The 16454-nt window shown below is 49.1% G+C and overlaps 1 protein-coding gene across 2 annotated transcripts; it reads left to right on the top strand.

Moving 5' to 3' along the window:
- Positions 1–51: 51 nt before the first annotated feature.
- DHX38 (DEAH-box helicase 38) lies at positions 52–16446 on the top strand. Of its 2 annotated transcripts, XM_081018505.1 has the most exons (27): positions 52–167; positions 434–773; positions 919–1106; positions 1199–1315; positions 1539–1704; positions 1831–1949; positions 2031–2107; positions 2453–2608; positions 2729–2890; positions 2994–3101; positions 3614–3735; positions 3835–3972; positions 4114–4300; positions 4510–4695; positions 7053–7193; positions 7300–7410; positions 7496–7612; positions 8472–8579; positions 8663–8775; positions 8924–9132; positions 9722–9876; positions 9998–10153; positions 10244–10378; positions 15194–15319; positions 15452–15547; positions 16030–16151; positions 16245–16446. In XM_081018505.1, exons 2-27 carry the CDS (start codon positions 445–447, stop codon positions 16327–16329), a joined length of 3729 nt encoding a protein of 1242 aa, XP_080874631.1. In that variant the 5' UTR covers positions 52–167; positions 434–444; the 3' UTR covers positions 16330–16446. The 2 variants fall into 2 exon arrangements, with proteins under 2 accessions (XP_080874631.1, XP_080874632.1); XM_081018506.1 differs by lacking the exon at positions 16245–16446 and having other exon boundaries at positions 104–773; positions 15950–16086.
- Positions 16447–16454: the final 8 nt, after the last annotated feature.

Raw genomic sequence — 16454 nt, 5'->3', positions numbered from 1 at the left:
AGGACTCGGTCGGTCTAGGAGCCGCGCTGCTGCACATTCTATAACGACTCTATGGCGCGGGGAGAGGCCGTCGCAGCTGCCGTCGCGGGGCATTGTGGGGCGGGCAATGGCGGCGCCCGGCAAGCGGAGGGTCAGGCCTTGAAGCGGCGGCCGCGCGGCGGCGGAGGGTGAGGCTGAGGCGGGCAGGACTCTGCCCCCGTCTCTGTCCCGAAGGCGAAGCGAGGCCGGGCCAGCGGGTTGGGCGGCGCTGCTGCTGCTGCTTCCGCTGCCGCTTTCAGCGCGGTGTGTCGTCCAGTGGCAGCGCGTCCCGCGGGACTCTGAACGGCCGAGCAGCCCCTCCAGCAGCCCGATTTCCCCCGCCGCCGTTAGGCGCCACCCCCCTTGCCGCCCAGTCCCCCTCCCGCTCACTCGAGTGCCTCCTTGCTCCCCGCAGAGAGCCCTGCAATGGGGGACTCCCCGGCGGAAGAGGCGTCGCTGCACCGGCTGGAGGGCCTAGAGCCGGAGACGCAGGTCGGCGGCCTCCTGATCAAGAAGAAAAGCGCCGCCGAGGAGCAGCACGTCTTCAAGATCCCGGCGCCCCGCACCTCCCTGCTGGGTCTGGACCTCCTGGCCGCCCAGAAGCGCCGCGAGCGGGAGGAGAAGGACAACGGGGCAGAGGACCGAAAGAGGTCCCGGGTCTCCTCCTATAAGGACTGGGCTGAGGGCAAGGACGAGGGCGCTGCTGGCGAGGAAGAGGACGGCGACCCAGCTGGGCGCAGCAGCCGCAAGGACAGGTGAGGGGAGGGCTTGGGAAGCTGCTCTTTCTGCAACGGTAGCTACTTCTTAGGGAAGAAAGCAAGAGCTGAATTTGTTGGGGTGAAAACTTCCCCAGTGGGTGATTACCCCACAGCTCAGCCCTCCTCTTCTTCCACTTTCCAGGCATTATCGCTCAGCTCGTGTGGAGACACCATCTCACACTGGAGGAGTCAGTGAGGAGTTTTGGGAGCGCAGCCGGCAGCGGGAAAGGGAACGTCGTGAGCATGGGGTTTATGCCTCCTCCAAGGAGGAAAAAGAGCGCAAGAGGGACCACGGCCGGGAGCGGGAACATGATCGCAAACGGGACCGAGGTAATTCCTGCTCATTAGTAGCTCCGCCCCCCAGGACTGCCACTGGTCTTTTCACTGGGTGGGCCATGGTTGATCATAGGTTGCCTCCACAGATGAGCGGGACCGAAGTCGACGCAGCAGCAGCAGCCGCTCAGAGAAAGAGGCCTCCTCAGAGAGGAGCAGCAGTAGTCGGAAGAACGAACCAGAGAGTCCTCGACACCGACCCAAAGGTGCCCTCTCTCTATCTGCCCACTCCACCTGGATGATGGGGAGCATCTGTAGACTGTTGCTTTCTTCTTCCTCTGTGTAGGGGGTTGAGTGAGCAACTGCTGGGCTATGCATGGCTGTGGCACATCTTCATGCAGTTGTGCTGGGACCCTGGGAGCAAAGGGTGCTGGGGTGGCAGAAGGGGGAGCAGTCCAAACCAACTGGTGGTTTCCTTCTTGTGCCTAGATGCAGCTACACCTTCCCGCTCTAGCTGGGAGGAAGAGGACAGTGGCTACAACAGTTCACGCCGCTCCCAGTGGGAGTCTCCCTCCCCCACGCCCTCCTACCGGGACTCAGAGAGAAGTCACCGGGGATCTGCCTCCCGGGATAGCGAACGGCGTGATCGTGACCGGTATGGAGGTGCAAATCAGACTTGGGGGTGTGGGGATGAGGCTGATTGAAGAAGCCTGGCTGGAGCAAGCGGTCCTTGCCCTCTGGGCTATTGCCTTGACTGTGTTTCTCTCGGCTGCTCTCACAGGTCTGTCAGGAGCAAGTACCCAGAGGACACCCCATTGCCAACGCCTTCATACAAATACAATGACTGGGCTGACCATCAAAGACACTCTGGTGCAACACCTTGGCTCTCCAGAGGCAGAGGTTAGGGACTGGGAAAGTGGGGGAGGAGGACTCAGCAGTCCGGGGCCAGAATCAGGGCTTCATGATACGTTCCATTCTTAGGAAGGCGTGAAGATGGTGAGGATGGCATTGCATTTGAAACTGAGGAGGAGCGACAGCAGTGGGAAGATGACCAGCGGGTGAGTGTGCAGCACTCTAACAAATGATCCCAAACAAATGATCCTCACTAGGGTTATTTATCTTCATCTCATACCTTGGAAAGTGAGGGTGCCCAGAGTTGTTTGGCTCTCTCTTTGGGGAGAGCTGGAAGTGAAGGAGATGGGCTTGGTGGTTGTCACATGTGGGTGTTCTTGGGCTCAGGCCCTGTGTGGGTAATGGCTGTGTTTGGTGGCCATTGAAGGCTGCCTTTTCCAAAGTGCCAGCTCAGCTCCAGTGAGGTGTGTCATAATGAACAAGATTGGTGAGAGTGTGTCTCTGGCTCGCATTGCTGAAACTTTCTACTTGTGTCCCCCCCCCCCCCCCAGCAAGCTGACAGGGACTGGTACATGATGGATGAGGGCTACGACGAGTTCCACAATCCCTTGGCTTCTTCATCAGAGGAATACGTGAGGAAGCGGGAACAGCACCTGCAGAAGCAAAAGCAGAAGCGCATCTCAGCTCAGCGTAGGCAGATAAATGAGGTAGGGGAGTGCTGGAGAGGGTGGCGCCCAGTGGTGGCAAACACATGACCATTGTCACTGCAAGGGCTCCCTTAAAACTAAGAGGCTGCTGAGTGCCTGGCCTTGTTTTCTGCTTGGTAGGATAATGAGCGCTGGGAGACCAACCGCATGCTGACAAGCGGCGTGGTGCACCGACTGGAGGTGGACGAGGACTTTGAGGAGGATAACGCTGCGAAGGTTCATCTTCTGGTTCACAACCTGGTGCCTCCCTTCCTGGATGGGCGCATTGTCTTCACGAAGCAGGTAGGCCAGACTCTAAACAAATGGTGGCAGCAAATGGGGAGGGGGGAGTTGAAGTTGGGGCAGGGCTGTTCCTTTGTGGATCACTTTTCTTGCTTCCTTCTAGCCTGAGCCCGTCATCCCCGTCAAGGATGCTACTTCCGACCTGGCGATCATCGCCCGCAAAGGCAGCCAGTTGGTGCGCAAGCATCGCGAACAGAAGGAGCGCAAAAAGGTACAGTCCGAGTTTCTGTTGGGTTTCTCTCTCTCTCTCTCTCTCTCTCTCTCTCTCTCTCTCTCTCTCCCTCTCTCTCCCTCTCTCTCCCCCCCCCCTCTTGTGGGCTTAATCTCCATTGAGTAAGGAAACTTGCCTGCTGGGGGCAAACTGTCTTTACAAGCAGGAATGTAGCTTCAGCTGCTTGAGACTTTATTTTATGATTGAAAACGTTTCTATTCTACCCTTCCTCACAAAACAACAATAGTCAAGTCCAGAATTGTGCTGGTTTTGCAGGTGTCAGTAAGTTGCAGTTTAGTGGCAAGTTGCAATTTAGTGTTGAGAGGAGGCAGCAGAGAGGCTGCGTTTAACGGGCAGGTGTGGCTACCATTCAGAGCAGGGATGAGTGAACTATAGGACAACCCACACTGCTTGTAGCATGCCAAAGTCTGACTAGTTTTCATGGATCTCTCTCTCTCTCTCTCTCTCTCTCTGTGTGTGTGTGTGTGTGTGTGTGGTTACTGTCATTTCAGGCCCAGCACAAGCATTGGGAGTTGGCAGGCACCAAACTGGGGAACATCATGGGCATCAAGAAGGAGGAAGAGGAAGAGGGTCCCAACCAAAAATTGGCAGAGGATGGCACTGTGGATTACAGGTAGGGGCCTCACCTGCTGCAGGATGACAGCAGCAAGTAGGGCTTCTAAGGGAGGATGGGCCTTGTGAGGCGATGACCACAAAACCACTCTCCTTTCAGGACAGAACAGAAATTTGCTGATCACATGAAGGAGAAGAGTGAAGCGAGCAGTGAGTTTGCCAAGAAGAAGTCAATTGTGGAGCAGAGGCAGTATCTGCCCATCTTTGCTGTGCAGCAGGAACTGCTGACAGTCATTAGGTGAGACCTTTCCCCAGCCCCTTGCCCTCAGCCTCAGCAGCGACTTCTCTCTGCTTTATTGGGTGGGCAGAGACCTCAGGGTCCAGGCGAGGGGCCTAACTTTGGGGAGCTGGTGACAGAACCTGTCTCTTCTTCTTGCAGGGACAACAGCATTGTGATTGTGGTGGGGGAGACAGGCAGTGGGAAAACCACACAATTGACACAGTATCTGCACGAGGACAGCTATACGGACTATGGCTTGATTGGCTGCACGCAGCCCCGCAGGGTGGCAGCGATGTCAGTGGCCAAGCGTGTCAGTGAGGAGATGAGCGTGAGCCTTGGTGAGGAGGTGAGCACAGAAGGGCAGAGGGGGGAGGGGGCCAGTAGGAAGCACCTGTATTGGCAGTGCTGGGGGGTGAGGGTGGGCAGGTTCTGGTTTGGCTCAGCTGCAGGTAAGATGGTCCCTCATCACTGTACCCGTGGCGTGATGTGCTCTGCTTGTTGTCTTTTGTTAAGTTCTTCTCACATATTTCTCTCCCTGCCCCCGATATCTCTCAGGTGGGTTATGCCATCCGCTTTGAGGATTGCACTTCAGAGAACACTGTGATCAAGTACATGACGGATGGGATCCTGCTGCGTGAGTCTTTGCGCGAAGCCGACCTTGACCATTATAGTGCTATTATTATGGATGAAGCGCATGAACGCTCTCTCAACACAGATGTGCTCTTCGGCCTCCTGCGTGAGGTCAGTACTTGCTTGGTGGGACTGTGGGTGGATTCACTTAGACTTCAGTTGCTTATACAGTGCAGTGTCCCAGAAGGGGAGCCCTTGTTTGAGTCTTGTGCAGAAAAAAAGCCAAGAGAGTCTTGGGGCACCTTTAGCACCTTTATTAAGGCACAATAAGCTGTCATGGACTCATTTCACATCAGATGAATGAAGTGTTATCCTTGTGAGATGACCTTACCTCACTTGACTGCTTTGATGTATGGAATGGGCACTGTTACAGCTGCCACACAATACTCATTCCACACGTCTAAAGAATCAAATATTTTAGTGTGGCAGCACCTACAATTTGGAACTCTGTGCCTATTGGCATCCAGCAGGCACCTTTGCTGTACTCTTTTTGGGACCTGCTTAAAACATTTTTGTTTAGGCAAGCTTATCCAGACACGTATATTTTGTCATGTGTTACTCTCTTTTTGCTTTGCTGCTGATGTTAGTTGCCATTTAAATGTTTTAACTGCTTGTTCTTAATTATTTTTATTTCTTGTAAGCCTCTTGGAGGTTCTGTTGCAACCAAGCACTATACAGTGGTACCTCGGAAGTTGAACGGAATCCGTTCCAGAACTCCGTTCGACTTCCAGAATGTTTGGAATGTTTGGAAACCAAGGCGCAGCTTCCAATTGGTTGCAGCCATTGGAAGCCACGGAAGTCACGTCAGACGTTCGGGTTCCAAAGAACGTTTGCAAACTGGAACACTCACTTCCAGGTTTGCAGCTTTTGGGAGCCAAAATGTTCGAATTGCAAGGCGTTCGGGATCCAGGGTTCGACTGTATAAGTTTTGTTAAATAAAAATAATAATTTAAAAATTCTGATCTACAGTTATAGTAGAAACACATGGTTTGCAAGGGAGGGGTGTTGTAAGCAGTGTGAAAATGAAGTGAAATACAGAAGAGTAAAGGCAGTTGCAAGTAACTAATTCACATTTATAATCCAATTAATACATAAAATGGGTTAAAAATGCTTTGTCTTGGTTCAGCCCAGGAGTTATAGTACTGGATCTTTTTGTCATTTGTGTTGAGACTGGCCTGTTTGTCCTATGTAGAATTCAGAAGGGTCTCTCTGCCAGGTGATGAACATGGATCACATTTTTTAAAATTGTTTTTTATTGAAAGATTTTCATGGATAACAGAGGTACATATAGCACCTCTGTTTTCAGTTCATAGACTTTTTTTTACAGTTCAGTTACATTTTGTGAGAGATACTGCTATCGTACGCACTGTGAGTTTGGGGTGGGGAAGAGGTGAGGGAGAGAAGGGGGTAGTGTTATTTCCTTCTTTTGCAAAGTGTACATGTCGAGTTTTGTGTCGGCATCACATGGGTAGGTTCTTTATCTATTCATTTATTTATTTTCATTGATGGTGCAGGAGATTGAGGAGCCCAGAGCATGGCTGGTTGCTTTAGGTTGGTTGCAGTGAATTTTGTTCATGTGTGAGGGGCTGGGCGTTGTTGGGTCAAATTAGCCATATCACTTTCTGGGCTGTCAGGGGGTGGGGTGGGGTTGTTGTCTTATTGGTCTGTGTATGTAATAAAGGGGAGCCACACCAGGATGAAAGCATCCAATTTTGTATGTCCCTGTGCTAATTTCAGTTTGTTGATTAGCTTTTCTAGTACAGCTGTTTCCCATACAGTTTGGTATCAGTGGTTCATGTTCACTCCTGACATGTCCCTCCAGTGTTTAGTTTTGATGCTCCTAGCTGCTGACAGTAGGTGGCTTATGAGACATAGATCACATCTGAAGTGAGCAGGTGAATGAATGCCTGATGTGGGTGATGTTTTCAGGCCTTGCCCTAGTAGTGTCAGAGTAGACATGGGGACAGAGTTGGCACTCTGAATAAAGGGACACAAATTTTACGTCATAAAAGCAATGTTCAAGAGTTGGTGGGAAATTGTTTTAGCCTCCCAAGACACAATTTATACATGACCTGAGAGTGACCATTGTGGAGCAGAGAGAGGGAGCCTGTGATGTAAAGCTGCTGAATTGCAATACAGTAAGAGGTTTGCTGCTCTCACTTGCTGATGGAACTGAGACAAAGCTGTCGTTTGTGCCCATTGCCCCTATGTCACTCAGGCAACTTCTTGCCTTTCGTAACAAGGAAGCAGAGTTTTGAAACAGAGCACCATGCAGCCAAGTACAGTCCCTTTGTTACAAGAAGGAATATTTCTCTTTGTTTCTCTCCATCTGAGAGGGGGATGAAATGGGCTACTTCTGCATCCAATGTTTGGAAAGATATGTCGTGTGGTGCTTCTCCCTTGCTCTGAGGGTAGGTGAGTCTTTCCATCTTTCCTTTTGTGACACCTGCCCTCTTTTCCTCCTACAGGTTGTGGCCCGGCGCTCAGACCTGAAGCTGATTGTTACTTCAGCCACCATGGATGCAGAGAAGTTTGCTGCTTTCTTTGGGAATGTGCCCATTTTCCACATTCCAGGTCGCACCTTTCCTGTGGATGTCCTCTTTAGTAAGGTATGTAGAGATCAGGGGAGCAGGGATTTGTCTGCTTTTTACTTTCTGGGAGGGTTGTGGACCATGGCCGGGAGGGTGTGTTAAGTCTCTTACCTCTCTCTTTCAGACCCCGCAAGAAGATTATGTGGAAGCAGCCGTGAAACAGGCCTTGCAAGTCCACCTCTCAAGTGCCCCAGGGGATATTCTAATCTTCATGCCAGGCCAGGAGGACATTGAGGTGCATACTGTTGAGTGAAAGAACCCCTGAGTTGCCAGCCCTGCCCTCTCCTGCATGCAATTCACTCTCACCTTCCTTATCACAGGTCACATCGGAACAGATTGTGGAGCACCTGGAGGAACTGGAGAATGCACCTGCCCTGGCTGTCTTGCCTATCTACTCCCAGCTGCCATCTGATCTGCAGGCCAAGATTTTCCAGAAGGTATTGAACTGGGGTGTGTGTGTGTGTGTGTGTGTGTGTGTGTGTCAGAGAGAGAGAGAGAGAGAGAGAGAGAGATTTCCCTTCTGTGCTTGAAGAGCAGGGGCTGGTGTGTGTTTCTGTGGGGAGTAGAATTGCACCTGCCCCTAAGCTTGTTGCTTGATCTTTTGTTTTCTGCATTACATGAGTTAGAAGGCTTGGTTGGGAACTGCTGCTGTTCTTTGTGCGGGGGCTTCTTGCCATGTGTGTTCTAACGCATAACAGAGGAAGGCTATCTTATTTTGGATGTGTGCTGTTGTATCCCATCAAGGAAGTTTCAGGACTTTGTTCTGCTATGTTAGGTGTGAGCCCTGAAAGTTTGTATCGGGTCAGCCCAAACACAAGGAGAGAGGTAGTGGAGTTGCAATGCAGTTGCCAGTTTCCCCGAAGCAACATCGGTGTCTTGAGGCAACTGGTTCCAAAACATCATGGAAAGTAGAGTGCTATCAGTTAACAGCCAGGAGCAGTTAGAACTGGAATTAGGCCCGGAACCTGGGCAGCTGCAGACTGGAGTCATGGAAGAGCAGGTCAAAGGCTGTAGAACAGAGTATTGAACATGCACCAAGGGAGTGAAAAGAACAGGTGAACTACCTGAATGAAACCAGACTTGGAAGAGTCTTGCAGACAGTGGGGCATCAGCACCCAGTATTACGCACCAGTGGATAAGACCAGGCAGGAGACTTTGACCCTTGGCTGGTGCTGACCTGAGAGGCTTGCTAAAGTGGAGAGCTAGAGAGTTCAAAGCGTTTAGCTCAAAGAGCTTCCCTTGGCCTGGGAGGAGATGGAAGTTACCTTTTGCAATTGACACCTGTGTTTCTGGCAGGCACCAGATGGCGTTCGGAAGTGCATTGTGGCCACCAACATTGCAGAGACCTCGCTGACGGTGGACGGGATCATGTTTGTGATTGACTCTGGCTACTGCAAGCTGAAGGTGAAGCGGGTTGGGTTGTGCAGAGCCCTGGAGCCTGCAGGTTTAGGCTGAAACCGTGGCTCATCTTCCCTCCTTTGCCCCAGGTCTTCAACCCACGAATTGGCATGGATGCATTGCAGATCTACCCAATCAGCCAGGCCAACGCAAACCAGCGCTCGGGCCGAGCTGGAAGGACGGGCCCAGGCCAGTGTTTCAGGTAGGAACTGTGTGTTTGAGCAATCCCTCCTGCCAACGTTGGGTGGGAGCTTCAGGGGTGTGTCTTTGACTACGGAAGTTAACTTTGCTGGGGTGGCAGGTCTCCCAGGGCTGTCCCCATCTGAGCAGCTGTTTTCTCTCCTGAACAGGCTGTACACCCAGAGTGCATACAAGAATGAACTACTGACAACCACAGTCCCAGAGATTCAGCGCACCAACTTGGCCAATGTAGTGTTGCTCCTCAAGTCCTTGGGTGTGCAGGACCTGCTGCAGTTCCACTTCATGGACCCCCCTCCTGAAGACAATATGCTAAACTCCATGTACCAGTTGTGGATCCTTGGGGCACTAGACAACACAGGTAGAGGGTGCAACCTGGTGAGGTGATGTGGTGTGGCATAGCTGGGAGGCCTGTCTCTTTTTTTAAAAAAAATAATTTTTATTGATTTTAACATATAAATTATAAAATGTACCACAAAACTTATCACTTATACAATCTTTTTAGACTTCCATCAGCACCTCTGATGATCCACCGTTTTAACCACTTATGCATTTCTTAACTTTATATTGCCTTTACATCTCTTAACAAATCATCCTTCCCCTTCTCCATTTTTGCAATACTTCCAATACTCCTCCTCACAAAACTTACTGCAAACCTACAAACATCGTCTGATCTTCACAAATACTTTTCAAATAGTCCATAAATTTACTCCAGTCTTCCGTGAATTTCTGGTCCTGCTGGTTTCGACTCCTTCCTGTTAGTTTATCTAGTTCTGCATAGTCCATTAACTTCATCCTCCATTCTTCAATCGTTGGTAATTCTTCTTGCTTCCATTTTTGGGCCAGTAATATTCTTGCTGCTGTTATTGCATATAAAAAGAGCTTACATTCCTTTCTATTTATATCACTCAGCTGGGAGACCTGTCTCATTAGTGCTGCCTTCCCTTTAGGTGGGTTGACATCCACGGGGCGTCTGATGGTCGAGTTCCCCCTTGATCCGGCTCTCTCCAAGATGCTGATCGTTTCCTGTGACATGGGCTGCAGCTCAGAGATCCTGCTGATTGTCTCCATGCTCTCTGTTCCAGCCATTTTCTACCGGCCCAAGGTGAGCCTGATCTCAAAGCGGGGAAGGGGCAGGGCAGTTCCTGGGACCTTGGCAACCGCCAGGCTACATTGCCACCTCCTTCCCTCCTCCTCTCTTCACCTTCCTGTTGCCTTTCCTGCAGGGCCGGGAGGAAGAGAGTGACCAGGTGCGGGAGAAGTTTGCTGTTCCTGAGAGTGATCACTTGACTTACCTGAACGTTTACCTGCAATGGAAGAACAACAGCTACTCTACACTTTGGTGCAACGAGCACTTTATCCATGCCAAGGCCATGCGCAAGGTGCCTGCTGGGAGAGGGGGAAAGTGGGTTGGGCAAGGACCTGAAGGGGGCTGTGGGCTCCAGGCTTGACGGCTCTTGCTGCTCTTCCAGGTGCGAGAGGTGCGAGCGCAGCTGAAGGACATTATGGTGCAGCAACGCATGAGCCTGGCATCCTGTGGCACTGACTGGGATATTGTTCGCAAGTGCATCTGTGCTGCCTACTTTCACCAGGCTGCCAAACTGAAGGTGAGCAAGAACTTGCACCAGGGTGTGTTTTGGGTTGGGTTTTGTAAGAGAGTGGGTAGGTAGACAAGTGAGTGGGTATAAGGAACATCATGCTCCCTGTTGCAAATGATGGCGCTACTCAGAGGAGTTTTTTAATCTGTGCTTCAAAGCCAACCCCCCCCCCCCCCACCATTTATCTTCCCTCTTGGTTCTACCTGAGTTCAGCTTCAGTACCTCTTCCTGTAATCAGTCACTCCTGCTATGGATTTGATGTAGGGACTCCTAAGAGCCAATCTTCTGCTCCAGCCCACAAGGCATCCATGGCCATGCTATCCCTTTCCTTATTCCTGTTTAGTTATCTCACTACTTATTTTTTTTTTTAATGATATTTATTAAAGTTTCACAAAGAAAGAATCACATCAACAAAAAAGAAAAATTCAAGAATAAAAAGAAAAATACACAATGCAATATACAAAAAGAAAAAAGAAAAAACAGTTAAAAACAATTCCCTCTTTTCATCACTACTTTTACATTTACTTGTTTCCCGGACCTCCTCATACCTCCCTCTTTTGTATTCCAATTCAGTTTGTTAGTCCAGCAATTCCTTTCCCTCCTTTTTAATCCCAGTCCTTAATATAATATAACATTAAATTTTTACCTATTAAAAACCAATTTTTCCATTCTTTTAACCTTTTTAATCCTGATCCTTGATCTTGATATATTTATAACTTTAAAGCTTGTACAGCTAGAAGCCACTTAATTTCAATCCAACATCACTCTAACATTCATTTGCAATATTTCTGTAAATAATCTTTGAATTTCTTCCAATCTTCTTCCACCGACTCTTCTCCCTGGTCACGGATTCTGCCAGTCATTTCCGCCAATTCCATGTAGTCCATCATTTTCATCTGCCATTCCTCCAGTGTGGGTAGCTCTTGTGTCTTCCAATACTTTGCGATGAGTATTCTTGCTGCTGTTGTAGCATACATAAAGAAAGTTCTATCCTTTTTTAACACCGGTTGGCCGACTATGCCCAGGAGAAAGGCCTCTGGTTTCTTCAAGAAGGTATATTTAAATACCTTTTTTAATTCATTATATATCATCTCCCAGAAAGCCTTAATCTTTGGGCACGTCCACCAAAGGTGAAAAAATGTACCTTCAGTTTCTTTACATTTCCAACATTTATTATCAGGCAAATGGTAGATTTTTGCAAGCTTAACTGGGGTTATGTACCACCTGTATATCATGTTCATAATATTCTCTCTTAGGGCATTACATGCCGTAAACTTCATACCTGTGGTCCATAACTGTTCCCAGTCAGCGAACATGATGTTATGTCCAACATCTTGTGCCCATTTAATCATAGCAGATTTCACCGTTTCATCCTGAGTGTTCCATTTCAGCAGCAAGTTATACATTCTTGACAAATTCTTAGTTTTGGGTTCTAACAGTTCTGTTTCTAATTTTGATTTTTCCACCTGAAAGCCAATTTTCTTATCCAAATTGTATGCCTCCATTATCTGATAATAATGAAGCCAGTCTCGAATTTGTTTTTTAGTTTTTCAAAACTCTGCAATTTCAATCTGTCTCCATCTTGTTCCAAAATTTCCCAATATTTTGGCCATTTGACCTCCATATTGAGCTTTTTCAAGGCTTTCGCTTCCATTGGTGACAGCCACCTTGGAGTTTTGTTTTCCAATAAATCCTTGTATCTTATCCAAACATTAAACAGTGCTTTCCTGACAATATGGTTTTTAAATGCTTTATGTGCTTTGACCTTGTCATACCACAGATATGCATGCCACCCAAATACATTGTTAAAACCTTCTAAATCCAAAATGTCAGTGTTTTCAAGAAGCAGTCTGGCAGGGCAAATCCACCTCTATCCTTTGCATCTGTTAGTATTTTAAATTTTATTCTGGGCTTCTTGCCCTGCCAGACAAATCTAGAAATATCTCTCTGCCACCTCTTGAAACAGTCCATTTTGTCCACAATTTGCAATGTTTGGAACAAAAACAACATTCTAGGCAATACATTCATTTTTACGGCAGCAATACGACCCAGCAGTGAAAGCTTCAAATTTGACCAGATTTCTAAATCTTTTTTCACTTCAGCCCAACATCTTTCATAGTTATCTTTAAATAAGTTCCCATTTTTTGCTGTCAAGTTAATCCCCAAATATTTAACTTTCTTAACCACTGTTAAACCTGTCTCATTCTGAAACCTCTCTCTCTCTATTGGTGTTAGATTTTTCTCTAAAACCTTAGTTTTTACCTTATTCAATTTAAATCCTGCAACTTGACCAAATTCTTGAATCAATTCTAAAACCCTTTTGGTACTAGATTCTGGCTCCTGTAACGTCAATACTAAGTCATCTGCAAATGCTCTCAATTTGTACTGTTTGGCTCCAACCTGTATACCTTTAACCAACTGATCCCTTCTAATCATGTTCAGCAAAACCTCCAGGACCGAAATAAAAAGCAATGGGGAGATTGGGCAACCTTGTCGTGTCCCTTTTTCAATCTTAAATTCTTCCGTCACCACGTTATTTACAATTAGTTTAGCTTTTTGTTCTGAATAAATTGCACTTATACCGTTTTCAAAACCTTGGCCTACCCCCATACCCTATAGGTTCTTCTTCATAAAACTCCAAGAAATATTGTCAAAGGCTTTCTCCGCGTCCACAAATATCAAAACTGCTTTAGTGTTTATATTCACTTCTAGTTTCTCCAAAATGTCAATTATGTTCCTCATGTTATCAGACAAATGTCTACCCGGGAGAAAGCCCGCTTGGTCTTTATGAATCTCTTCCAACAACACTTTTTTCAGTCTCTTAGCCAAAATGTCTGCAAAAATTTTGTAATCCACATTAAGTAATGATATGGGACGGTAGTTCTTAAGCTGCGTCTTTTCAGTCTCTGTTTTCGGTACAAGTGTAATACAGTGGTACCCCGCAAGACGAACGCCTCGCAAGACGGAAAACCCGCTAGACGAAAGGGTTTTCCGTTTTGGAGGCGCTTCGCAAAACGAATTTCCCTATGGGCTTGCTTCGCAAGACGACAGCCCATAGGGAAATCTCCGGGACAGCGGGGAAGCGCAGCGCGTCTTCCCCACTGTCCTCGGACCTCCTCCCGCCGCCCGGCTTCGGAACGAAGCTCCGATGCCGGGCGGGGGGGGACGCCTCCTCCCGCCGCCCGGCATCGGAACGAAGCTCCGATGCCGGGCGGGGGGGGGGAACGCCTCCTCTCGCCGCCCGGCATCGGAACGAAGCTCCGATGCCAGGCAGGGGGGCGGGGACACCTTCTCCCGCCGCCCAGCTTCGGATGGCTTTCCTGAAGACTTGGGGTGGGAGGAGGGTTTTCCTTCCCACCGCCAACATTCAGAATGCTGTTCTGAATGTTGGCGGTGGGGAGGAAAAACCCTCCTCCCACGCAAGCCCCGGGAACAGAGGGAAAGCGCTGCGCGCCTTCCCCTCTGTTCCCGTACCTGTCCTGAAGGCTTGCGGTGGGGAGAAAAGCCCTTCTCCGCACCGCCAGCCTGGCAAGCGGTTTCCCTAGGAACGCATTAATTGATTTTCAATGCATTCCTATGGGAAACCGTGCTTCGCAAGACGAAAAACTCGCAAGAAGAAAAAACTTGCGGAACGAATTAATTTCGTCTTGCGAGGCACCACTGTATAAGCTTCTTTCCACGACTCTGGTGCCCTTTTCCCCTCCATTATTTCATTACAGACCTCTTTCAAAGGTTGTACTAGCCATTCTTTCAAGGATCTGTAATATCTAGAAGTCAGTCCATCCGGTCCTGGAGATTTACCCAATTGCATATTTTGAATGGCACCTTCTATCTCCTGTTCAGTTATTTTGTAGTTCAACATTAATTTATTTTCTTGAGAGATTTTTTGTAATCCATTTATTTGCAAAAATCTATCTACATCAGTTTCTTTCAATGGCCCTTGTGTATATAGTTGTTTAAAGTCCCTCTGGAAACTGTTTCAAAGCCAACCCCCCCCCCCCCCATTTATCTTCCCTCTTGGTTCTACCAGAGTTCAGCTTCAGTACCTCTTCCTGTAATCAGTCACTCCTGCTATGGATTTGATGTAGGGACTCCTAAGAGCCAATCTTCTGCTCCAGCCCACAAGGCATCCATGGCCATGCTATCCCTTTCCTTATTCCTGTTTAGTTATCTCACTACTTATTGCCCCTTCTAACTCAGCAGTGGTTTCTCCCTTTTCTAGCTGGGTTTCTGTCCGTTGAAAGGCTGCTGCTTGATTGTCTAGAGCAGCGGTGGGAGGAAACCACCAGTCTGATTCAGACCAGCAAAGAAGTCTAGCCTTTCACACTTTTCCATTAGGAGGTTTGGAAGCCTCCTTTTATTATTGTGCCCCTAACCCTTTTAAAGCCCTTTCCCCTTTCCTTCTGCTTCATTCCCCCCACCCCGACCTGGTTCTGTCATTTATAAGATGCTGGGGGGGGGGGGCAGCATCTTCATGGTAGAGTGCCTGCTTTTGATGGAGATGCTCCTTGGCTCACTCCCCAGCAAACACGAATCAGGTAGCAGGTGGTGTGAAATATCTTTTAGGGAGGATAAAGGTATATGTTATGAAGGCTAACACTCCCACACTGTGGTTTGCCACAGACTCATTGTTGCTGGAACTGTGAGTGGGAAGGGTTGGTGTTGTGCTTGGGTCCTATTTCCAATCTAGTCAGCCCCTATGAGAACAGGATGCTGGACTACCTAAGCACTCTTAGCCTGATTCAGCTGCCTCAATTGTGCCAGGACAGAGCCTGTGGGTGGTTGTGCTGGGACTGTGCTGACCATGCTCCTTCTTTGCTTCAGGGGATTGGCGAGTATGTCAATGTCCGCACTGGAATGCCCTGCCACCTGCACCCAACCAGCTCGCTCTTTGGCATGGGCTACACACCTGATTACATTGTCTACCATGAGCTTGTAATGACCACTAAGGTGAGTTTGTGTGTGTGAGGGGCTGCCTGTAATGGCGCTAGCTCTGCTGTGGTCTTTCTTTCCTAGTCATTGGAGGGGGGGTGTCTCAGCTTCCCCATGGGCTGACCAACCCTCCTGTCTATCCCCCTACAGGAGTACATGCAGTGTGTCACTGCAGTGGATGGTGAATGGCTGGCTGAATTGGGACCCATGTTCTACAGCATCAAACATGCTGGCAAGTCTCGCCAGGTAAGGGATTTGAGCTGGAGCTGCTGGTGGCTGCAGAACCAGTCCTCCTGTTTTGTAGCTGCTCTCAAGGTCGGTGTTTTTTTCTGCTGCTGTAATGCTGAGGAGCAGACTGAGCTTGGCTCCCTCCTTCCTTAAGTAGTGGATGGGGTGAAGAGCTTTCAAGGGGGCTGTTCCTCTGTGTGTCCATAGCTAAACTTGTCCTGTATAGCAGGGAGGGGCAAAAGGCATATTGTGGCTTCCCTAAGGCTGCCTGGCCAGTTTCCGCCAAGGAGCACTGAGCTTAAGTCTAATCCAAGAAAGCATGTCATGGGCTCTCCTAACTCAGGCTAGCGTAGCTGTTCCTTAAGTGTTGGGGTATCCTGAGTGTGCACTCTTGCTTTGTCAATTTGAAACATATTCCAGTAAAAAAGAGTGCTACGTCGGAAGGGTGAGGTCAGCTCCTGCCTGCTTCAGTTGCATTCAGTCTGCTTGCTCTGCCCCAGGAGAGCCGCCGAAGGGCCAAAGAGGAAGCTTCAGCCATGGAGGAGGAGATGGCTCTGGCCGAAGAGCAGCTGCGTGCCCGCCGAGAGGAGCAAGAGCGCCGCAACCCAGTGGGCAGCGTCAGGTATGCTTCTTTCAGTAGGGGTGGGTAAAGAGGAGGGTGCGTGGTTGGGCCCAGCAGTGTGATTCTGACATCTTCTTCCTCCCCTCCCTGTAGGTCCACCAAGATCTACACGCCGGGACGCAAGGAGCAAGGCCAGCCTGCCACCCCACGCCACACACCAGCTCGCTTTGGTCTGTAACCCCTGCCCTCCCAGCTCTGTACAGAAGACCCTGCTGTGCTTAGTTGGGCAGAGCCCACCTTGGATGGACATGGAAAAAATAATTTTATTGTTTATATAAATGTTGCTGCTTCCTGACCTGATTT

The sequence above is a fragment of the Podarcis pityusensis genome, assembly GCF_964106645.2.
Source record: "Podarcis pityusensis genome assembly, chromosome: 8".
NCBI lineage: Eukaryota > Metazoa > Chordata > Lepidosauria > Squamata > Lacertidae > Podarcis > Podarcis pityusensis.
The sequence above is the reverse complement of the archived record's forward strand: the minus strand, read 5'-3'. Positions and strand labels throughout refer to the sequence as shown.